The sequence below is a fragment of the Boleophthalmus pectinirostris genome, unplaced genomic scaffold (genome assembly GCF_026225935.1).
Source record: "Boleophthalmus pectinirostris isolate CB_2022bp ecotype Guang Dong unplaced genomic scaffold, ASM2622593v1 HiC_scaffold_10, whole genome shotgun sequence".
Taxonomy (NCBI): Eukaryota; Metazoa; Chordata; class Actinopteri; order Gobiiformes; family Gobiidae; genus Boleophthalmus; species Boleophthalmus pectinirostris.
This window is the reverse complement of record NW_026570971.1, coordinates 21,888,853-21,913,374: the sequence shown is the minus strand read 5'-3', so window position 1 is coordinate 21,913,374 and position 24,522 is coordinate 21,888,853. Positions and strand designations below refer to the sequence as shown.

Genomic DNA, 24,522 nt, shown 5'->3' with positions numbered 1-24,522 from the left:
AAATACACATATTTTCTCTCGTAAAAAAAATCTTATTTATTGCCTATCGGGTTAAACTCAGGAACATTTTACAATACCGGAAGTGATGTAATCGCAAACACGCCTGCTCGCTCCACGAGCTGTCATGAAGCTTGTGCTATAACAACAAATGCCTGCACATTTTCTTTTGCGTTTATTTCTTTACCAAAGGAAAAAATATAAACAACGTTTTAATGTAAGACGTATCTGTTTTGTGGCGCCGTGTGCCAATATTTTTACAGGTAAGATTCACGCAAACTGAACTGTCACATTTTTCTCAATGTTACCAGCAGGCTTGGGTCACAAGCAGTGGAATATTTTGTCTTTTAATTCAAAGTCGACTCTCTTTCTACAACAACAGCATAGGTCCAGTCAGGAAGAATGTGGTTTATAATGAGTATGTAGGCTAGAGTTCAGTGAGCTGTTGTGAGAATTGTATTGGCCTTTAGTTTATAATCTGTTGTTGAAGTTACTGAATATTTAAAAAATCCTGATGCTACACCTTCTGGGCACAGTTATCCTTAAGCCTAGAATTTACTGAATGAGTGACAATATAGTACCAATATGTTTTGTTTTGTTTTGTTTTTCTCTATGTGTTTTAGTTGTTCTGGTCTGAACCTGTCTTCAAAATGCTCCGGACATTGTGGAAAAAGTTGGGACCCCTTCACTCTACACAATCAGCCCCTCTTTGTTTGTTTGCCTCTTCCTGTTCTAACCATCTTCACAGATGTGAACCTAAACGTACAACTTTTTCCAACTTACAAACATTGTCAAGGACTATTTACTCACACTCAGATCACCAGCAAGGGCATGTACAGCACACTTTTCCCTCCACAGCTGTCAGTCACAGTTCTACTAACTTTTTATTGATGCATCATGGGATATTTGCAAACTGCCATAGTGAACAAAGGCGCTTTTACTCGCCTGAGCTTGTAAAGACTGTTTTGAAATCTACGATAAAACCTGCTGTAGTCCCTGCCAAAAGAGTTCCAAAAGGACCAAGGACCAAGCAACCATCCAGATCCAACCAGCCTTCACAAACAGAGGACCAGGTAAACTGCAGATAGATACTTGCTAATATATATTCACATTTTATATTGAATTAAAACTGAGATGCATTTCTTCTTTTAGGATATGATGCAGTGTATAGCATTTGCAACGGCTGACCAATACCACTTACCAACACTTTGCCATGACTTAATTGGGAATGGTTTTCAGGAGATTGATTTACCAAGAGGTACAATTTTATAATAACTTAAAAGAAAACATACTAAATCTTTTGTCATTTTGTGTTCATAAAGTTGTTAACAATATTTAGTTCTAAGAAGAAAAAGTTGATATTGTTGTGAGACCACTGGTACAGTTCTATTTCAGAGCAGGTTTTTCCAAGGTCTTTCTTTTAACCCCTTCTGGCATATATTCTTAAACTACTCTTATTTTATTTCAGATGCCTCCAATGTCTTGGTTATAAGCACTGACATGGCTGCAAAACCCGATGATAATGCACTCATATTTTTCTTCAGGTAAAATCTATAGTTTACCTACTTTTAAAGGTGTACTATATAACTTTTCTGTGAGATCTACTCCTGCATGTCCCCATAGAGATGCGTTTGCAATGCCTGAAATGTTCCAAAAATGTCATAAAATTTATCTATCTCCATGGAGACAAGCAGGTGACATAACTCTATTAAGCTACCTTACAGGTCAGATGTGTGAATGCTAGATAGATACATTTAATGGGACACCTAAGAACATTCCAGGCATTTGCCATTTTGAATGACATGTCAAATCCTCCATTTCAGAGAAGGTTCTGTTGTCTTCTGGAATGTTGAGGATAAAACCGTAAGAAATCTGCATGCTTTATTACACAAAATAAACAGTGTTGTGAAAATGTTGTGATGTTTTGTTGTTTTTTTAGCTTAAAAGAGTGCTGCGGGTATTGGAACGTCATGAGATTCAGCCTTATGAAGTGGCATTAGTGCACTGGGAGAACGAAGAGATTAACTACACTGTTGGAGAGTATGTAAAATGATACTGTTTTGTCAGATTGTTCACAGTTGCGGTAAAAATCTCTAAAATGTGGCCTTCCTCCAGGGGAAATACTAAATTGGAGCGTGGCAATTTTGTTTTAAGTGACCAGATGGAACAACAAGAAGCTGTTTTAGAGAAATTTGCCTTTTCAAATGCCCTATGCTTGTCAGGTAAGATCAAGTTAAACACAAAAGGTTACTTCTTAAAAGAATTTGCCAATAAATTGAGCAGGGAATCCATACAATACCATACATAATTAGTCTCTGTTGCTTTAAGATCTGTTTCTGACTAAATTGACTGAAATTAATTAATTTGAAGCAGCACTTAAGAAGTTTACTGATGTCTTATTATCAAATTTAGCAAAAATCTGTATAATCTGGGGCTAGTTAGCAGTTCAGAGAAATAAGATGTTCCAAATGGCTCATGTTTTATCTAATTGGTCAAATTAGTCAGTTAGATCTCTTCAGTATATGAAGAAACTAGGGCAATAGCTGAAACACACTCAAATGAAATGAGTCATACCATCCGTTTTCACACAAAGCAAAATGAAAGACAAATGTTTGTAAAAAATAAAACAAATTTATTTATTCTCTACCAGTAACTGCTGTGTCTTCATTACAGTAAAGCTAGCCATTTGGGAGGTGGCTTTGGACAACTTTGTAGAGTCAATTCAATCAATCCCGGAGGTACAGTAAGCTCTAAGAGGTTGCAGCAGCTACAACATTGACTGTGTGTAATGTTGTGAGAGCAGGGCATGCATGTGAGATGGATTCTTCAGACACATTAGTTATGGCTGTAGACCTAATTTTTCTCTCTCATTCAGACATTGAAGTCTGGCAAAAGAGTAAAGCTGTCCTCTGCAGAAGTTATGCGAAAGATAGGAGAACTTTTCACACTCAGGTAAAATGGTTTATTTTTAAATAGCTCTTAAAACACGCAATCACATAACAACAACTATTTTGGTTTACAACCTGTTTTACAGAAAGCCTGCTCTTGCCAATTATTACTGAAAGATCAGCTAGGGACACTGAAATAATTAGATTTAGACAATTCACTTAAGATGGCCTGTGTGTTTAATGGTCCATTCCAATTCGCCGTGTGTAGCATTTAAATGGAGATAACCCTCTTGGTCTGGGGCCCAGGCCAATGGTTAAGTAGTAGTTTTCCACTTGATATCTGTTGTCCTTGGTTATCCTAGCATGTCTTGCACTGGTTTATCAGTCGCATGTGTATAGTTTTGAGCCTTTGTTACATATTTTTACACAGCATTAACAACATTATTTCTGTTTTTTGTTTGTTTTGTTTACTTCAGACACTGTATAAACCTGAGGTCTGATTTGCTCATGACGCCTGACTTCTACTGGGACAGAGAAAATTTGGAAAAGCTTTATGATAAAACATGTCAGTTTCTCAGTATCAATCGCAGAGTGAATGTAAGTTCTTACTGTTGTTGAAATTATATGGTTTCATTTTTATTTGAATGAATAATTTTGTGATATGTAAAAAGTCATGTTATGGAGTTAAATTATGTAAATAGTTCCATTGTTTGCTCCTATTATTTGGTTATCTGGCCAGCCAGAACCACACGCTTTGACAAAACTCTGTCAAAACTCTTGACAAAACTTTGACAAAACTTTGCAAAGACAAGTTGCTCTGGAGCTGTATCCTGTCTCCCTGATATCAGAGGGTGTGATTGACAGGCGAATTAACCAATCAGAGTGATGCATGCTCTGGCAGTTTAGGAGTAAAAACTGCCATATTTGTCTTCACAGAGGACTGAGGACAGCACAGATTTCAACAATTGAAGCACTTAATTGTTATTTACTTCTTGTAATAGAAGTTATATATTTTGTTCTGAATGATACAAGAATTTTCAAGAGGAGATATCTTCTATCTTTATCTTCTATCTTTGAGAGATTTGTGCTACAAATTAGTGGCTGTGGACTGTCCCAAGTTAGGAAAGAGATTTTTCACGCTCAATGGTCCATTTCCATTTGAGACGTGTAAGGGACTGGCTGGTTAACCAAATTGTTGCTCTGTTGGTCCAATAGTGGTTTAGCCCATAATAAAATACATGTTCCTCTTTGTGTTTTGTTATCCCACATTGGTTTGCTGTTGCAGGTGGTGAATGAGAAGCTGGAGCACTGCACCCAGTTGACTGATCTGATGAGGAGCCACTTGAGTGAGAAGCACAGCTTAAGACTGGAGTGGATGATAGTCATTCTTATCACCATCGAGGTACAATTTCACACTATCACACACACTCTAAATACATACACTGTGGCAAGTGGGTATTTTGACCATTTCAAGATATTTATGCATATTCTCCACCTCCAAGTTGTACAAACTTTATTGGGTTTATTGGATAAACTTATTGGATTTAAGCATATCAGGTTATGTGTATTTGTCTAATGAGGGAGGGTGTGGCCTAGGGAGATCAATGCCTTATATCAAGGTGTGCACTATTATTAGGCAGCTCCTTTTCCTCAGGCAAAATGGGCCAGCCACTAAGCCACTTAGGCAACACGTAGCCCCTGAAGGCTTCTGTCAGCAGCAGTCAGGGCTGCATGCAGTCAACTCAACCTCTCTTCATACAGTTTTTAGTGTTTATCAGAAAATAACTACTCAGTGTTCATTCTGAGTGTAATTTTTGGGACATTTAGGGCTAGATTCAGGATTCAGGACAATAGCTTTGATTTCGGGACTGTCCTGAATTTTTCGGGAGGTCTGGTCTAGATTGACCAAACGTCCATTTTTCCCCGGACATGTCCGTTTTCCGCGTCCTGTCCTGGCCGTCCAGAGTTTTTTGGGGTTTTTTTTTCATAAAATGATGCAAATGTCCAGGTTTTCATTATCTTTTGACTAAACTGAGCAGCTCTCGTAGCTTTCTGTAACTCAGAAGGAGCGAGCAGACACAAACAGTTGGTCATGCCGAAGTGCAGTCATTTAACGATGACTTGTACAAGAAATTCCCCGCTTTCCGTCCCGGTCGAGACAAGTGGGAGGACATGTGCACAGTGTACAAAGCAGGCACATATGTTTCAGTGTCCAGTGGCGGTGCCAGGGACCTCAGAGCTCATCAGGACACCGAAAAACATTCAAAAGCTTTGCCAGGTGAGAGTAGCTCAATGTCAATGATGAGGCCCCACCTCCCACTTCCTGTACAGTGTTCTGGTTTTGACACATGCAAATATGGTCACCCTAGTCTGGTCACCCTTTTCTAAAAAGTCAAAAATTATACAAGTAGTGCAAGGTGTTCAGTGTTCAGAGACATGACCAAGGAAAGGAAGGCACGTTGGATTTCAACTTAACCACCAGTGAACAAAAAACATAAGTTGAAATGTCAAGAATGGGCCAAGAAATGTCTGAGGACAACCTTTTCAATGGTTTTATGGACTGATGAGATGAGAGTGACTCTTGACAGACCAAATGGAGGGGCCCGTGGCTGGATCAGTGATGGGCGCAGAGCTTCACTTCGACTCAGGTATCAGGTAGGTGGAGGTGGGGGACTGTTATAAGCTGGTATTATTAAATATGAGCTTGTTGGACCTTTTGGGGTTGAAGATGGACTTAAAATGAACTTCAAAACTTACTGCCAGTTTTTAGAAGACACTTTCTTCAAGCAATTGTACAAAATGTCTGCATCTTTCAAGAGGACCATGATTTTTATGCAGGGCAATGCTCCATCACATGCATCAAATTACTCAGCTGCATGGCTAGCCAGTAAAGGTTAAGCTTAAAGATAAAAAAAAATAGTGACATGGCCCTGTGGCCAAATTTACAGTGAAGGAAAACAGGACACCTTTCTGAACAGTGTTTGGGAGGCTGTGGGTGTTGCTGCACAAAAAGTTGATCATCAACAGCTCAAGAAACTGACAGACTCCATGAATGGAAGGCTTATAACCATTATTGGTCACTGATTTTTACATTCACCACTACATTGTTCACAGATTGTTTGTTTATTTTTTTGTACTTTTTGAGTTGTTTACTATTCTGACAGAGGAAAATAAACAAGTGAGAATGGAAAATGTTCATTTTTAATTCTGCACATTAATAGTTGCCTAGTAATTGTGCACACATACATTTTCTCCAAAGAAAGCCAAAAGTTCACTGTTACTTTTTTTGTTTATTAACATTTTGGATTGATTGAGGGGACTTTAATTGTTCAATTATAAAATGAATCCTCATAAATACAATTTGCTTATGCAGACAGTGTACAGTGTATTGAAAATGTGCTATGTTTTTCAGGTGATGTTTGAACTGGTACGTATGATTTTCTAAAAATCACTCGCCCAAGTGAAGAATGCTGCAAAGTTGTGGATGGGAACAACTTTAAAAATAAATATTTGAAATGTTACTGTTAATTTTGTCCAGTGTAAGTGCTCAAATATTTTTTTTTTTTATAAAAAAAATTATACTCAAGGGGATTGTAAAACCAGAGAAAAATATAAGACAGAAAAATAAGATATTGTTTTTTGCGTGATTCTATAATACACATGCCCATAATCTATTGAATATGTAAATGCATTGGTGAATATTTTTACAGCTCTTAATTTTGTGCTTGAATCAGTTAATACTATTTGGAAATCCGACATTTACTGTAATAGGGAACAGATTACTGTATCCACTGCTGTATTGTTTAAAAACTCACAAATTCAGACCATGTTACAATATAATGTCATTTATTGAAAGAAAAACATTTCATCAATAAACCTTTGTCATATGGAGTAAGGCTTGTTCTGTGTATTTTAGTTTTTCAGAAAATGCTGTTGATGAATTTGACCCAGTATTGAACTATACAAAACAAAGCATAATATTTTTTTGTTAAGGCTTTGTAAATATTCTGTGGTTACAATAGATTCTGCATATATATATATTTTATTATATATACTGCCGAATGGTTAAAAATGTAGAAAATGTCTTAAGAGCAAAAGGTGCGTTTTAGAATATGCAGCAAAGCAGTAATGTACATTTAAATATACAGTTGTCTACTTCAGTGTATTTTGAATATTATCCGTGTTTGTAATTCTGTATAGACAGGTATAATGTTAGATATCTACAAAAGTAGTCATTGCTAGAATGCATAATTATGTCAAGAAATACAGATTTATACCAATTAGGCATTACATTATGACCACTGACACAATGTGAATGGAACACAGTGAAGTTCATATAGTGATATTTTGTTGTATTAATGAAAGGTAAAAGGCAAAAGAAAAATGAAAGAGCACAAGAGTTAGATGATCTGAAAGAGTTACACGAATTATAATGGTAAAGGTTTGTGGTCACTGGCCATAATGTAAGGCATATCTGATGTGAGTATGTAGTTTCTGTAAAATAAAATTTATTTACCCACAAACTGCTTGTAAGACTGCAGCAATGGTGCATTTTTCTATGCAAAAGCAGTTAAATAATAATAAAAAGGAGGCCACAGCATGAAGGGTGTAGTACAGTGTCAAACTTTGTCCCCCTGAGAGCTTTTTCCTGTTAACGTTTCCAATTAAAGTCTTATTATATGTAACATAACTAAAATTCAAGGAAACTGACATATTCTGTTGTTCTGTCCAGCCAAGCTCTAGTCAAGGCTAATTTTGATTTGCCACATAATTAAATTAAATAGATTATATTTGGGAGTAAATATTTAATCTTGGACTGGCATTTTCATCACCTTCAGAACTGGGACTGTATGTATAATGTGCAAGATAGCAGAGAAGCTGCAGTCTGAGCCACAGTGATCATCAGAGTTGATTGGTTAATTCCCGTTGTGTATCTTCCAGATTTTAAGGCTTCGCTATTAATGTGTGTTTTCCTTGATGATTCACGAAACCTGAAAAAAAATCAATGTTTAATCAGTTTGTGGATTGTTTTCTTTTGTATATAAAAAAACAAAGCTGACTTGCCTGTTGATAGCTGATTTAATCCCATTCAGTTGTAGTAACTGCTGTTTCAATTTGGGGATCTTCAAGTGCAACTGCAAAATCTTCTCCCTCACTGTCAATGTCACACTTGAGAGCAATTTTCTTTATGTCTTCTAGACTTTGTTCAAAATCAGTTTGTGTTTCTTGGAAATAATCTGGTTGACTTTCAAAAGATTCCTCAATCTCACATTGGGGCACTATTGTTTGTTCTTGAGCATTGATATCTTCTTCTGCGTCCATCCATATGTCTTGGTTCTCGTCTTCATCTTCTGTTTGTTTGCTCTGATACTCAGAAACTTGAAGAACAACCAGCTCAGTTAGTACAACTCTTTTTTCCTCAGTGTCTTGTTCTGGTTGCACTGTTTCAGCTATTTGCATAATAGAAATCTCCTCTTTTGTTGTTTTAATGTTGTCATAGATCTCTTCTTGGTGCATGGATTGGGTACCAGCATCAATCAACACTGGTTGATTGTCAGCTAATGCAATTTCTTCTGTTTTGACTTCTTCATTTTGCTCAGATATTTCTGTGGACTGGGTGCTGACATCCATCAAAACAGTTTTGTTTTTGGTAATCTCGATAGGTGTTATGTCATTAATCAGTTCTTCAGTTTCAGCACCCTGTATTCCAACATCCATTGACTCTTCATTTTTAAGTGTCTTTTATATCTGGTTCTTCAATTGTCTCAGTGGCTTGGACTGCCGCCTCTGACATTAAAATTTCAGATCGCTGCGCATCATTTTCTTGCTTGGTTTCTTCCTCTACCACTTGGACCCCAACTTCAGACATTTCTGTATTTTTTGTAAACTCATTTCTGTCGACAGGGGGCGCTGTTGCTGGTGCTTGTGGGGGGCTGGATATAGTTTGTTCAGTCGTGATGTGAGTGAGTGGTGATGGTAATGCAGGTGCTCTACTCTGTCCAAATTGTATATTTAGCTTGAACTCTAAAGAAAGACTTGACGGGGCATCTATGTTACCAACAGATGAGATGACCCCTGTATTTTGAGGCACTGCAACTGCTGTGTTATCTGAAGTTGAAATCTGGCTTTGTACGGATGGTTGTTTTTGAACATCTTTGTCATCGTCATCCATTTTAGTAAGCCCTTGCTCTTTAGTTGTCATTGCAGAGTCTAGTATAACATCAGCCTTTTCATCATGTGACTCAATCATTTTCTGATCTTCACTTAATTTACTCTGAACTAAATCAACTGGTAGTTCTTTATCTTCTGGTTCCTCCTCTGATTCAGGGACCAGTTCTTTTACATGTTGAACAACTTCTTGAATAGCCACTTTGTCCTTTTCGCTCATTATCTCTTGTTCAATATTTGAGGTAGCTGAATAACTGCCCAATCTTTCAACTGTTTCGTAGCAAGTATCCACAACTTCTTTGTCCTCTTGAACACCAATTTCCAGGGCAGTATCCACTCCTGCCTCTGCAGACTGGATATCCACATTGACCACTTGTACTTGGACTTGATGATTATCTTCAAATTCTAATCCTGGCACATGCATTAGAACAACAGCTGTACTTTCCTTTGCCACTTGGGGAGTGTTATTTACTTCTAAGGGTGTTGTTGTTTCAATGGCTTCATTTTCTTCATGCTCACTTACAACCGTGCCGAAAACTGGTTCATGTTCTGTTGTTGTTGTCTCAATGGATGCATCAGGTACATGTGACACAACATCTTTGGAAGTGCATGTAACCTGTTGTGCCACCAACATGTGCTGTACATCCACATTTGTGGTCTCCAGGGGTACAATTTGTTCTTCCTTTTCTCCTTGAATACCAACCTGTTCAACCTCAGCAAACTGTACCTGATGTTCAGGCACATCAAGGACCTCTGCATTATCCACACATGGTATAGAGGTTTTTTCAGCAATCTTTTCGCTGTCTTCAGTACTCTTTTGGATCATAAGGTCAGGCATTGTTGCAGTCACCTGTTGTAGAGTAGCTGTACTTTCTTCTTGCAGTGCAGCATGCTCAACCTCAGCAACCTCTGTCACTGGACATGGTATCTCTTCCTCAAATTCTTCCTCTACATTAACCTTGATTTCACCAATATGCGCTTCATGCAGTGGTTCTTCTGAAGTAGATACAAATACTTCTAAATTTTCTTCAATATTAACTGTGTCTTCAAGAACTTGGGCAATGCCTGAATCCTCATTAACTGTTGACACATGCTCAACAGGTAAGGCTTTAAGGTCTTCAGCAACTTCATGGCTATGGTCCAGTTGCATTATTTGGGCTTCTGATGGTTTAGCTTCTGAATGGTCACCATTTACATATACAGTATAATCAAGTTGGGATATTGTTTCACATTCTTCAGTTGACGATACAATGACCAGTCCATTAGATACATTGGTCTCTTCTTCTACCATTTCTTGTTGACTTTCAGTTGTTTCAAGGACTTCAACATGGTCATCAGTCTCATCTGCAGCAGCTTCGGGGAGTGGTTTGTCTTCCAAATCACCAGTGTCATCCTGTTGGACTGTCTCTGTAGAAACTTCCTCAATGTTTTGTTCCACAATTTCTTGGTCTATTGAAGGTGCAAGTTCCTCTTCAAAAGTTTCTCCAAACAACTTATTGGTGACATCTTCCACTTGTGAAACTTCAACCTGTGGATCTCTGTCATCTGGTTCTTCTCTGCTTTCTGGCTCAGCGGTGGCCTCAGTGATGAAAATGTCTTCCTTATCGGCTTCAACATTAATTTCAGAAACCTGTTCCTCTATTATATCCTGTTCATTCTCACCAATAACTTCTTGCTCAGTTGTCTCTGTGGATGTATCTTCAATAATTTCTTCTTCAGTTGCTAGATCAGCCATGGGCGTACTTTCTTCTTCTTGCACTGCTACCACTTCAGTCTCATCTTCTGTCAGGTTTTGGCTTTCTAGTGTAGATTCTTGTGTGTCCTCTACATCGTGCTTGTAGACAATTTCAAAATCATCCTCTGTAACAATTTCAAGCTCCACATTAGTCCCTGTAACTTCTTGAAGTTCCTCCACTGCTTGTTCGTTTGATGGTTCTTTGGATACTTCTATGTCCAACTCAGGAGTGCCCTCTAGTGATAGCACATCTATTATCTCTTCGGGTTCTGGTTGGTCTAGTTGGTTTGTTTCCTCAATTTGAGCAGACCCCAACAATTTATGTTCCTGCATGACCACCTCTTTGTCTGTTTCCATTATAGAATCCACTTCACCCTTTGGTAACTCTGGCACTGATGTAATTAGCTGTGCATCTACTTGTATGTCTGATTGTTGTCCCACTAAGTTATCTATTTCAAGTTTTTCTTCAAACAATAGTTCTGTAGACTCTGTTCTTACTGCCTCTGGTTCTCCTTCATGGCACTCATTTGGTAAAACGTCTTGGACCACATTTTCATCAAATTGTATTTGTACAGACTCTGGGACCTCAGATAAGGATTCAATCATATAATCACTATCATCTACACTTTCTTGTTTTACAGCTGTTTTTGGTTGTGCAGTGTGAATTTCATCAATTTCTACTTTTGCAGACTCAAATTCCACTTTAGAAACCTCAGATGTATACTCAGTTGAAATAGCATCTTTAAATTCTGACAAACTTTCTGATAAGACTGCCGCTGGAATTTCGACATCAGTATCTCTAAGTTGGTCGACTTGTAACCCTGTTTCTGCTGTCACTGCATCAGACTGTGCATGTATTTCCATTACATGTTGTTCTTCATTGGCAGATCTTTCAAAGATTTCATGAGTGATTGAACCAACAACTCTTTCTAAGATAGGTTCTTCTGAACAAAGTATGTCAGTTTTTGTAGCAGTAGAAATTGTCTCAACAACTTCCTTAAGCAAAACTTCAGTATCCTTGACATCATATTCAACAGGAACTGGTGTTGCATTGCCAGATGTCTTTGAGGATTCTGTTAAGTGGGATGCAGCTGAAAGCATTAGCTCCTCTGTCTCATCAGCCATTGTGATATCCACAGGCTCTGGAGCAGTAATAGCTTCTGATGTTAACTCTACCATATCTTCTGCTATTGTGTCGTCCTTAACTACGTCCTCTATCAAAGAAGTAGCTACTGTTTCTGTGATGTTACCCTCTTCGGGGATATCACTTAGAGGTTGATACTTGCTGAATTCTGTGAGTTCATCTTGATCCTGGTTCAAAGGAATTATCGGAGTGACTTGGTGTTCTTGGACTTCTTGCACAAATGTTTTGGGAATTTCAAGGATATGTTCTTGTTCAGATTCCAGGTCACTATCTTGGATTTCCACATCAGTCTTTGCTGCCTCTTCTGTCTCAGATTTGTCAAACTCTGAAAGTGGTACAACAGCTGGCGTTTCTGAGTCTTCCTCCACTGAAACCACTTCCTTATTCTCCCCTTCATCTGAAGAGAGTTGATCCTGCTTGTCTACTGACTTCCTCTTTTTCCGACCTGGAAGTAGTTTCTTTATGGAAAACAATGTCTCCTCTTGTGTTGCTTCACTGTCTGACTGCACAGTATCTTTGCTTTCCTCATCATCTTTTACTTTTCTTTTTGGTGTCATAAGTTTCTTAAAAGATTTCCAAGTTGAACTCTCACTGTCTGACGGACTCTCTGCTTGTTTGGGCGTAGAGGTCCTAACATCTCCTGCCTCATTTGGACTCTCCACGTCACCACCATCTTGTTTTTGCTCATCTTCAGAATCTGATGTTTTTCTACTTCTCCTCCGTCCTGATCCGCACAAAACGGCTTCCCATGAATGAGATGAATCCTTTCTTTTCCGCTCCTCCTCTGTGCTGTGATCAGATATCCGCTCCCCTTCGGTGGGCTTTGTTACCTCTGCATCTACCACAGCTTGGACTTGGATTTCTTCACTGCTTACAGACGCCCTTTTCAAACTTTTTTTAGGTGTCATGAGTTTCTTAAATGCTTCCCAAGCGCTCAGTTCTTCCTCTGGTTCTGTTGTTGAAGGGGGAGGTGAGGAGGGAGGTTCTACAACCACATCTTGCTGTTCTGTTTTTTCACTTGATGCCACAATTTGATTTTCAATGTGCTCACTGGAATCAGACAGCCTGCTATCACTCGATCTTCTTCCTTTTTGTCTCTTTGAACGTCTTTTAAACGTTGTCCCAGAAAATAGTCTTTTGAATGGACTCGATTGAAGTTTTTCTTGCGAACTTGTAATTTCTGATTCACTGTCTTGATCTGTTGATGGAGATTTACCTCTCTCTTCAATTTCAGGTGGTTCCATTGCTTGTGTCATATTTTCTTGTACTGTTTTACATTCAATGTCTTTTTGTTCTTCAACAGTGGGACTAGTTTCCACAGTTTCTTTTTGATTCACTGTTGTATCTGCATCATTTTTGCTCATATCAACCAGCTCCTTATCTTCTGCTTCTTCTTCTGTCTTCTTTTTCTTTAGACCCGCAAATATTCCAGTTGTGAAGAACTTTTTAATTGGTGAGACAATCTCCTCTTCTTGGTTAGCTGAAGATTGTTCAAATGTTTCATTTTGCTTTTGGTTACCGTCTTGTTCGTTCATGGTTACATTAGCTTCTTGACCTTCAGCATTATCGGCCATTTGTTTTGTTTCAGTAATATTTTCTTCTACTGTTTCAGCCACCACATCATCTGAAGTTCCTTCTGTTAGAGTAGGACAGGTGGTTGAATCATTATCTTGCATTGCATTCAAGTCTGTAGTTTGTTCAATATCTTCATATTTAGTCTCACTGACTGTTTCCACCGCAGCATCCAGTTTTTCTGTTCCCTCTTTTTCTACCTCATCATCTGCTTGGTCCCCTGTTCCTTTTTTCACTGTCAATTTTAACCCGATGTTGCTGAAAAACCTCCTAAAACTTTCATTCAGGTCATTTTGCTTGGCATCCACGTTGATTATTTCAATAGGTTCCTCTTCATTTGGATTTGGTAACTCCTCTTGAATAATTTGGACATTTGTGACTTCAGGCGCCGATTTGGTCACTGAAGTCTCTTTCTTCTTCACGATGACAGCTATTAAAAAAAAGATTTCCATAAATCAAACGGAAAAGATGAAGTACAAGCTGTATAAAAATTATGATCACCAACCTTCTTTAGCAATTTGATCCTTGACATCTGCTAATGTTCCATCTGCCTTTCCATTTAGCTCTGAGACCTGTCCATTGTTCTGTGTCAGCTGAAAGCAAACACAAAATGCATATTGTTAAGTGTATATAAAACAAGATTAAAATAAACTTCTTTAATAATGTATGTTGAAATAATCAGACAATTTGGAAATGTTATATCTTTGTGAAAATGTATAATTTGTACTTCTCGCAGAATATACAAAAAAAAAAAATTACAAAGCAAATATTATTCTGGCATAAGTACTTGAAAAATGTAATCTTATCCATTTATTACTGCACAAACTTGTATATTCAGTTGTTGTTTGTAGAAAGGTATAGTCACAAAGTTCACCACTAGTGTCCCTGATCTTTAATCCTGATTATGTGGTCTGAGCTGGGATTGGAAGCAAATAGCCCTTAAGTTTAGCCCCAAATTCAATAAACAACACTAAGACAAAGGTTCAGCACATATTAATCCGAACCTGCTAATGGGAAACAGATTATGTAATTTGGAGCATGCATTCATCTTTTACAGACCACCATATTTGTCTTGGATAATTTTTAGATGAACTTGATACCATCTTGCCACCATTGTCTTTCCGTGATGTGTTACCTGATAGGATAATTGGTTCTTCATTGCTGTGTACTGTAAGTCTGCAGAATGCACTTAAATGACCATTGTCTTATTTTATGTAAATTATAGTCCATCTGGAGCAGTTTCAAATGAATATAATAATGCATTGTTCTATTTTAGCAGACCTCTTTTTCATGTGTCTTGTTTATGCACTTAATGTACTTTATGACAGTATTTTAAGTAAAAAACATACTCGTTCCTTTTTAAACATGTGTGGACCATCGTGGAAAAAAGTTATTGGTTCTATTTGTAGTAGGAATAGTAAAAGCAGTGATAGCAACATAGTGAGTAGTAAAAAGATGAGGTAATTAGTGGTGAAATAGTAAACAAACTTCATGTAGTGAACTGGTAAAAGATACAATTTGAAGATCACAGGAATAGACAATGAACTGGCACTTATAATTGCACAACTAACTAAAGAACTCGTACTTTCTCTTCACTTTCACTGAACAGGTGGACTACATTTCCAAGTTGCACACATTTGCCTCCATAAGGACTAAGATAAGTGACTGAACGAGCTTCAACTACTAATCGTACACTGTCCACAAATAATCAATGTGTCCTTTTGCTGAGAGAAGAGAAACTGTATCCTCCCCCTGGGTCTGCTCTAAGAAAGGAAGGTCATTATTCCAGCTGTCTTTGTTGTTTTTCTGTAAACTCGACTCAAACTACTGTAAAACAAGTCTAATCAGACCACATGAATCACAGTCACTTAAGACTAATTAAGAAGCCAAATGTATTTGTTCTTTCACTTCAATGTGTGAAGTAATTACACAACTGTTTGCAACTACAAGCAACATTCAATACCTGCTGATTTGTTCATTTTATACATATCACAAGATGACTCATAGAAAGGTGAATGTTGTTATTTTAACATGTGTGGACTGATTTCTATTTAAAACATTATTTGACAATACAATATTTATGATATTGATTTAGTCCTTATAATTGTGTTATGATTTCTCATTTGATCCTGAATCAGAAAGATTAATGCATCCATTTTAAAGCTTTTTTCTACCCTTGTACTCTATATAGCTTCACTTTGTCTATTTAACATATGTTGCAAAAAGACAAGATAAGTTTAGCCAGACAACATCAATCAATCAATATTGTAAATACACACGTTACTTAAGAACTTTGAGTGTACAGGCTCTTCCATGGCACTAGTTCTTCCATGCTGGGACCATAGACTTGTTTATGAAGTTGGTCTAAACCTCAAAAATACTCACGTTCAGGGGTTGGTGTTTTTAAGCCTCAGTAAAGGTGACTAATTCATAAATGTAAAAGGTATATGAGAGATAAAATGACATGTTACTTGCTGCAATAGCCTGGCAAGGACAATTCTTGCATCAACATTATCAAATTAAACAGCCACAAAGTACTGGACCAACTCAGCATCTTTTATACACTGTTATAGGCTGACAGTTACAGGCTTTTAAAAATCTGTTTCTCCAGACAGATTAGTAAAATTAAGATGGCAGAAATGTAGATGCATGTTGCTTATCTACGGGAAACTGCTTTGTAACTATCACTGCATTTTAAGTCTTAAATCTTGGCTCGGTCCCGCAGTATCCTGACAAAAGCAAAGTAGGCACAGCCAAATACGCAGCGCAGGCATATCCATCCCTGTCATCCACTTGCAGCCACAACAAAAAGTCAATAACAAACAAATGTGTCAGTTGGTTTTGCGGCATCATACTTAGATCAACATAAATCCTTCCAAACCTTGTCATGCGTGCTTTCTCCACTTGGGCTATCCTCCACTGCGCTCTGCTCCTCCGCCGCTGCCTCGCTCTTGCCGTCCCGTTGTGCAGACTGAGCATCTCCCATGATCCGGTCCGCAGTTCTCCGGTCAGAGGTATCCGTGAGGGAGCATGCACTTTACCGCATGCAGTCCGATGCCAAATGGTGCAGCCTGGATGTTGGGGAAAAGTGTTTATTTTAGTTCCACGCCTCCGTCGCTCCCTCCTCTCGGCTGCGGGCATCACATGAAGTCTATGAGCGCAGAGTGGACCGCCTGGACCGGACGGGACCGACACGCCTCTCTCCCACTGCATCAAACACACCGAGCCGCAGTGGAACCCATGTGATGTCCTCAAATGACTGTCCCAGAAGCAAAAGGAATCGATGTCGCAATCATTTTTCTTCAATTCACATAAAACTGTAACCACAGGTTATTACTTACAGGCTCATGTGGAAAGACTAGGCCTGTAAAAAATAAGATAACGTTTAACGTTTATCTAAAATATTTTATAATCATATTGGAATATAATGTAAAAGTTTAAATATATACGACACATTATTTGCAACACCTTTAGGCTTAATTCAAATGAAGAAAGAGGGCGTTTTGGCACAGTTCCTCCTGTTCCTGTCCAACCTGGCCAGGGGGCAGTACACAGAGAGATGCCCACTCTTCCCTGTCCACTCGCACTTGTTCTAGTTTGTCTACAGTGTTCATTCAGCGTGTGTTACACACAAGGCCTCCTGGGACATGCCCAGCACACCTAACTCTTTGGACAACTAACCTTTGGAGGAGCAGTGGCTCTACTTCAAGCTACTACTGTGACTTTAGCTCATCAGTCTTAAGGATCTGAGGAAATTGTTCTCATGATTATAAAATAAAAAAAACATTTTGGTCCTGCTATAGCTTAAATAAACAGACAGTTATCCTTTGAGACTGATGTTACTGCAGCTGCCCTGGTGTCTCTGTGGACTGTGTGCTGTGGGACATATCAGCATGCATGTTGGGTGGGCACTTGAAATAGCAGCTTGTCCTGTTCTGAACAGTTTCATGCTTGTTGTGCTGTAGATCTCGGTGATACAATCTTGGCCCTGAGATGAAGCAGAGGAGGGGGCTGAGTCTAACTGTTTAATGTCATTTGTGAGAGCATGGTGCAGACGTTTACCAACAGACTCCCTAAAGCCATCCTTCCTTATTGTGTGCTAGTAAACTGTGAAGTGTCTTGCTCAAGGACACAGCAACAGCATGCTTGCCTCTCTCAATTTAAAATATTTACTGAACATGAAACATAACCGTGAACTCTTGAATTCTATGATACCAGTCTGGACAATGGCTCTTGACTTAGTTAGGTAAAAGCCTCCAGTTAAGGAAGTCTTGATCAAGCTTAGCTTAAGATCTGGAGATGGGTCCCCGAGATGGGTTCCCTGCTCCTGACAGGTTGCTCCAGCTGTACTTTCATAATTACTGACAGACATAAACACCAGAGTAAATTCGCCTACACAATGCAACTCTTGTCCTTTAGATTCTGTTTGTTATCTATGTGACCTTTAGCTAATTACAGTCATTCTAAGTGCGTCGTTTGTTTTGTTTTTCTTTTAAACGAGCACAGAGGCCGATGTTACAGTGGTAACATGTGTGTAATAGCCTGGACTAATGTCTTTGTCCAGTGTGACCCGGCAGTGACCAGTCTGCAGCAGCGCACTGTGGGAATGGAGCCGTGCCTTTCCCCTCTCAAAGCATGACACTGCACATCCCGTGTCCTGGAGTCATATGAGACACACCTTCTCTCAACTCATGACAGGCGATATCAAACTCAACAAGCGTCTCAGTAACTTTACAGAGGATTTGGTTATGCACTCATAAGAGCCTCTGAATACTCAGCTGAACTGTTATGCAATAATAAAAACATATAAAAGTATTACCATTTGCTATGACTGTCAACTATGGTCCAATGTTAACAGCCATTTCATGAGGTCAGCAGGTCATATTATGAATATCATCATATAGTACAACTGTAATAAAATGCTCAGTAGAGTTCAGGTTAAGAGATGTCAAAAATACCCACTGCTGCTATAGTTACAATTGCTGCTAACCACTCTGTCAACAGTTCTAAATGTTTGATATTATTTATGAGTCACTGGTGCCTCTTGGGGAATGACTGTGACCAGTCTGTGGCAGGTTCTTCTCTAAAGGTTTATTAGTAAAATACAATCACACAGCGTCCAGCCCAAATCAAAGTGATCATTGGATTAAAAGGGGAAGCACCTGATTGGCCTGAATCACTGCAGCAAAGCAGACTTAAGTCAATTTGAATGGAAACATGAGATATTATGTAATGATAGCTAAAGCACACAGTGAACCCAGAGGAAACTTTCAATATACAACCAACATCTGTACAGTTATTTATACTGAAAGGGCAGTTCATCTCAGACTCAGATAGACGTCTTACCTAATAGATCACGATGCAAACAGACCTTAGTGGTCCCAAAACTCTGGGTGTAAGGTGAGGTCCCCTGGCCCATGGAAAACCTACAGACTTCAAAAACCTGCAAATTCCTTTTTCCTTTGCATTTAGTACCTGCATCAGATACAACTTTTTTCTTGTAAATGGGTAACATTTACTGTTTTCCTTCCATGAGCTATATTATAAAAGCAGTTCTAACAAAATCAGACCACTCCAGTCTTTGCATAATAACAATAATGATAATAATAATAATTATTATTATTTTAAATATGAACAATGAGAGTTGTAACTACAGTTTTATAATCTCAGATCAGTAGGGATGAAAGAACACACAATGAAAAGTTGTTCTAAAGCTGCGGGTGTCCTCATAATGCAAAACATTTCTAAACTGATGTGTACTTTTGTTTGTGAGGCTGGTCAAAACTGCACCAAAATAACCAGAAAAATTACTTAAAGCAAATTACCAGGACTTTTTCATTAATTGTTTCTGTGTGAATTTATATGGTACATGGTATGTACATGTAAAGCAGACACCCTTATTATTTTACCCTTTTTAACCTCACAGGCCACCAGAGAATAGTGCAAACATCTTGTCTATACATGCATGTTTTGTTTAAATCCACTAAAATGTTATAAAAAAAATTGTTTCATCAGTGGCAATGTCCATTGGAAATCTAAAGCCACCCAGTGTAACGATCTAAGCAGCTTAGGTTTTTGAAAGAAGTCATTTTAATTCATTAATAATTAAAAAACAAATATCTCACCACAAAAGTGCAAGACTCTGTGAGACAGCACAGATAAGAATACATCCTTCAAAAAATATTGGAAAAAGGTTTGTTGTGTAACAATTTAGAGTGGATTTTCCATTCAAAGATTCCATTCAAGTTTAATTCTTAGAAAAACTTTTTCAGATATCATTCTGTATCGAGTTAGATTTATCAAGATTCAAAATCATAAAAAAACAAAAGGCTAAACTGTTGACTGTTGAATTATTTTGGATCAATTTCAAAGAAGAAGTTATTAAATTACAAGCAGTAGCCTTTGCACTCCAGTCAAAGAACCAGACTTAATTGACAATTATTAGATTATAAAAGTAAACCTGTGCAGCAGTTCAATTTCTATTTTGTTTTTATTGTTCCATTTTCCATTATTTAGGAATTTACAATTCTTACAAAAATTATTTCTATGGAACTTTTTCTCTAGACACAAAACTGATAAATGTTGTTGTTGTTGTCTTTGTGTTGTTGTTTTCTAATGGGTTAGGAACTGTTTAACCTGTACTTGAGATGGGACAAGAAAAGTCTCTATATTTGACTGCTCTAATTCACATTTTAGAAGTAAAATACAAAGTAAACCTAAGGACAGGTGGACAGTGAGGCCCTTTGAAGCGTGAGATCTTGAAGCTGCCTCAGAAACAGGACGACCTCATGACAGACATTGATGCTAATTGGATCAGATGCTCAATGCAGACACTGAGGCTGTTATGTGAACCTCCGCTCAGCTCTAACAAGTTGAATTAATCTGAGTCACAACTTTAGGTAACTCAAAACAGCTGATGTTTTTACCGCTTCCAAAGCAACCCCAAACAGTTTTTGGTTTGGTCAAAAATGTATGTCCTATAATGTACTGACAAATTCTTGAACCTTCACTCTACTACATTTTATTTATAGTGTAAAACATAGACAGATAAAGAAGCCATTACAAACCTAGTTATGAGTTTCAGTGGACCTATGTGTGTCTCAAGTACTCAGTAGCAGATTAGATCTGAGAATGTACGCACACTGATGATGACACTGTAGATGCACAGTTGAAGAGAGATATTTAAATTATGATTAGAAAATGTTATTTTACAGCCTTCGGCACACGTCCATATCTGTAGACAGCACCAGCACCATGTCAAATTAGACTGTATCTGCAATGCCATGAAAATAGTACCTTGTCCAATTGTCTGTTTTCTGCTTTTTTAAAAGCCCACAGTCCTGGCTGTTTATCTGATTCAAATATCTCAGTAGTTTTCTTGGGTTACAGCAGAACATCATTCGGTGGCAAGCAGTGGGAGCTGAGGATAAGATACTGGGAGTGCTCACTCAGATCACAGATACTTGATCACAGGTGCTCATCAAGGTTTTTGAAGTTTGCAGTTAGTTGGTGATCAGCTAGAGGATAGATGATTCAGCGCTCATCCAAGCACATCCCACTTTCCCCACACTGACTGGTCCAATCCCAATACATGTACAGTCCCTGACAAAAGTCTTGTCGCTTATCCATTTTGTTGAAACAAAAGCTTATAACCTGACTTTAAATTAATTGACTGGTTTTAGAAATGTCTCATATGAAAGCTAAAACCCTCCCAAATTATGCTCAATATACTAAAATAAATTTGCTTCACTGAAGAAAGATTGATCATTTAATGAACACAGAAAGGTCAGATTTTGGCAAGACAAAAGTCTTGTCGCCTTGTCATATGATGCACCCAATCCTAGATTACAGCCTCACCTGTGATCAGTTACTGATCAATCAATTAGTGGGTGTGTATAAAAAAGAACCCCAGCACAGCAGACCTTCACATCAACTGCAACTTGACCTCTGACAACATGCCTAAGATCCACCCCTGAGACCAAAGCGTTAATTATCAAGAGGCTGAAGACCAGATCCACTGCTGAGGTGGCTGACACCTTCAATGTGTCTCAGTGTCAAGTACAAAGAATAAGAAAAAGATCTGAAATGACTGGAGATGTTTTTGACAAGCCCAGGTCCGGCAGACCCCGCAAGACAACTGCTCGGGAGGACCGTTTGTTGATTTGAAAATCCAAGGCCAGCCCCTTTTCCACTGCAGCAGAGCTCCACCAGGCCTGGTCACCTCAAGTCTCCTGTGTCAACCAGAACAGTTTGTAGAATTCTGTCTCTGGAAAAATGGCCTCCATGGTCGAATCAGTGCACAGAAACCAGCACTAAAAAAAAAAGGCAATTAAAAAACCGTGTGGCATTTGCAAGGCCCACAGCCTGCTAAAAGGATGGACACTGGAAAAGTGGCAGAAGGTGGATTTCTCAGATGAATCCTCGGTTGAATTACATCACAGCCGCCGCAAATATTGCAGGAGACCTACTGGAGCCCGCATGGATCCAAGATTCACCCAGAAAACAGTTAAGTTTGGTGGCGGAAAAATCCTGGTCTGGGGTTCCATCCAGTATGGGGCTGTGCGAGACATTTGCAGGGTGGAAGGCAATATCAATAGCCTAAAATATCAAGAAGTATTAGCTCCTCTTACATTCCCAACCATAAAAGGGGTCAAATTTTGCAGCAGGATGGTGCTCCATCGCATACTTCTATCTCTACATCAAAGTTTCTCAAGGTGAAGAAGATCAAGGTGCTCCAGGACTGGCCAGCCCAGTCACCAGACATGAACATCATTGAGCATGTCTGGGGTAGAATGAAAGAGGAAGCATGGAAGGCAAAACCAAAGAATCTTGATGAACTCTGGGAGGCATGTAAGACGCTTTCTTTGCTATTCCTGATGACTTCATCAACAAATTGTATGAATCATTGTTGAACCGCATGGATGCGTCCTTCAAGCTCATGGAAGTCATACAAGATATTAAATATGGATCTCACAGCACCACTACTTAATTCACTGACGTTATGCAACATATTTTTGTATTTGAAGTAAATTATTTGTTCAGTTTTCTGTAGGCGACAAAACTTTTGTCTTGCCAAAATCTGACCTTTCTGTGTTCATTAAATTATCAATCTTTCTTCAGTGAAGCAAATTTATTTTAGTATATTGAGCATAATTTGGGAGGGTTTTAGCTTTCATATGAGACATTTCTAAAACCAATCAATTAATTTAAAGTCAGGTTATAAGCTTTTGTTTCTACAAAATGGATAAGCGACAAGACTTTTGTCAGTGACTGTATATTCACTAGGACCACGCCAACAACAACATAGCGCTCTGTCTCAATCTACAATTGGCCCAGCCGGAACGGGACCCCCCTGTAGGGGTCTTATGACTGAAAGACAAAATAAGGGATGGGAGGGTGGGGTCAAGTTAGCCGAGACAAACTGGGATGATGGGAAAGGCTGCTACATATAGACTTCTGAGAAATGAGAGGCGTGGTCGAGGTGAGTTGTGGTTCGCTGGTGAGAGGAGAGGGCGGCTGAGGCGTGGTCCTGCTCCTGAATCTCACTTAATCATATAACTACATTTTGTGTATGAGTTGTTGCACAAGAACAGGCATTAGACTTGAAAACCTGTAAACTGCTGTTTCACCATGTGACAACCACTGACTCAAAACGGCAACAACATAAAATTTTTATTTCTCCAAATAACTTTTTTTTAAATGTTCTGCTATTCTGTGAACCCGTCTCCTACTTGTGATTCAGATGCTACTGTGCTGACTGTCTTACATAACTGTAAACCTTGACCTGATCTGAGGTCTGACTTGTGCTGTTTGCTTTGAGTTTGATCAGAGCGCTCCATTGTTCCTGAGGGGAGCTGATTTGGACTCGTTAAGCAAGAATGTGCTCTTGGCACGTTCACTATAAACACTTCATGGGCTTTTCAGATCATTTTCTTTTTGAATATATTCAACATGCGCTGTATAACATGTATAACTTTCCTGATTTCTCTTATGTTGTACATTTTAACAGTAATATATTAACCACGGCTTGTTGTGCAATCGGAAATGAGAAAAAGAGACTTTTTCTTTTGGTCAGTCTCATGCCTGAAGTTTTGAAGAGAAAGCTGCTTTAGAGCAGACAGATATAACATATTCCAAATGACTGTGATATAATAAGGAAAGGAAGGTTTTCCGATAACTTGTACATCTTATTTGAAAGTGTTTCCTGATAACATATTTTTGAGTAATGCATTATTCACATGATTGGTTCATGTTGGCTCTGCCATCAGGAGGCTCTGACTCTGAACCAGCTGATTTCAGATAAATTCACCCTGAGACTCTGAGCTTCTACATCTGATACACATATGTACATGTACCTTTCTGTCTGAGGCTTTCTGGTTTTAAATGACTCTTCTAATCTATACGTTTTAATTTTTTTGTAGAATAAAATTGAGAAAATAATTCCAGCACATATAAAGTGTCATTAAAACCATTTCAACCAAATTGAAAATTTGGTGTCAGTCAGGGAAACATTTTATTTCCAAAAAACGTGTATTATGATGAAGGACACGATGATGTTAGAATGAAATTTTATATTTATTTGCGGCAAAAGTGGTGTGCAGCATAAAACAACCTCATTCGAAGTTAGACACACTGTTGGAATACTGACATCTTCTGGACAACACTGGCAGTACAGCAAATATCCACCTGCTTTTTGCCAGAATTGGTCGATTCATAATGAGGGGCTGTTGGGGAACATGTGAAAATCAGGATAGAATGACTTCCTAAAGGAAAACACTAGAATTGTTCCTTTGTGTGGGAGTTTGCTGTTAAAGTATCACACCAGATTCTCCCATGCAGTCTGAAGGACTGACTCATCTGTAACTTAGTGGAAATAACCATTGACACATTGACACCAAGTATAAGACCAACTTCCTCCTCTTCGCCCACGGTTTAATTTAAATCTGTCTTATTCTTGTGAATAATTCTCACAAGATGCATTTGTGGAAAAACATGACGAATGTATGAGAGGCTCGGGT

The 24,522-nt window shown here is 38.5% G+C and overlaps 2 protein-coding genes across 2 annotated transcripts; one reads left to right on the top strand and one right to left on the bottom strand.

Annotated features, from left to right (window-relative positions):
- The first annotated feature begins 93 nt into the window (after positions 1 to 93).
- rmnd1 (required for meiotic nuclear division 1 homolog) lies at positions 94 to 7,408 on the top strand. The gene is made up of 12 exons (XM_020919726.2): positions 94 to 260; positions 621 to 1,070; positions 1,150 to 1,255; positions 1,466 to 1,541; positions 1,821 to 1,860; positions 1,937 to 2,037; positions 2,113 to 2,219; positions 2,671 to 2,735; positions 2,873 to 2,949; positions 3,362 to 3,482; positions 4,171 to 4,287; positions 6,298 to 7,408. The coding sequence occupies exons 2-12, from the start codon at positions 648 to 650 to the stop codon at positions 6,328 to 6,330; spliced, it is 1,266 nt and encodes a 421-aa protein (XP_020775385.1). The 5' UTR covers positions 94 to 260; positions 621 to 647; the 3' UTR covers positions 6,331 to 7,408.
- akap12a (A kinase (PRKA) anchor protein 12a) lies at positions 6,715 to 16,934 on the bottom strand. The gene is given in 5 exon segments (XM_055156089.1): positions 6,715 to 7,876; positions 7,950 to 8,617; positions 8,619 to 13,934; positions 14,010 to 14,097; positions 16,386 to 16,934. Coding segments are annotated over 4 exon segments (6,162 nt in total). The 5' UTR covers positions 16,491 to 16,934; the 3' UTR covers positions 6,715 to 7,876; positions 7,950 to 7,964.
- Positions 16,935 to 24,522: the final 7,588 nt, after the last annotated feature.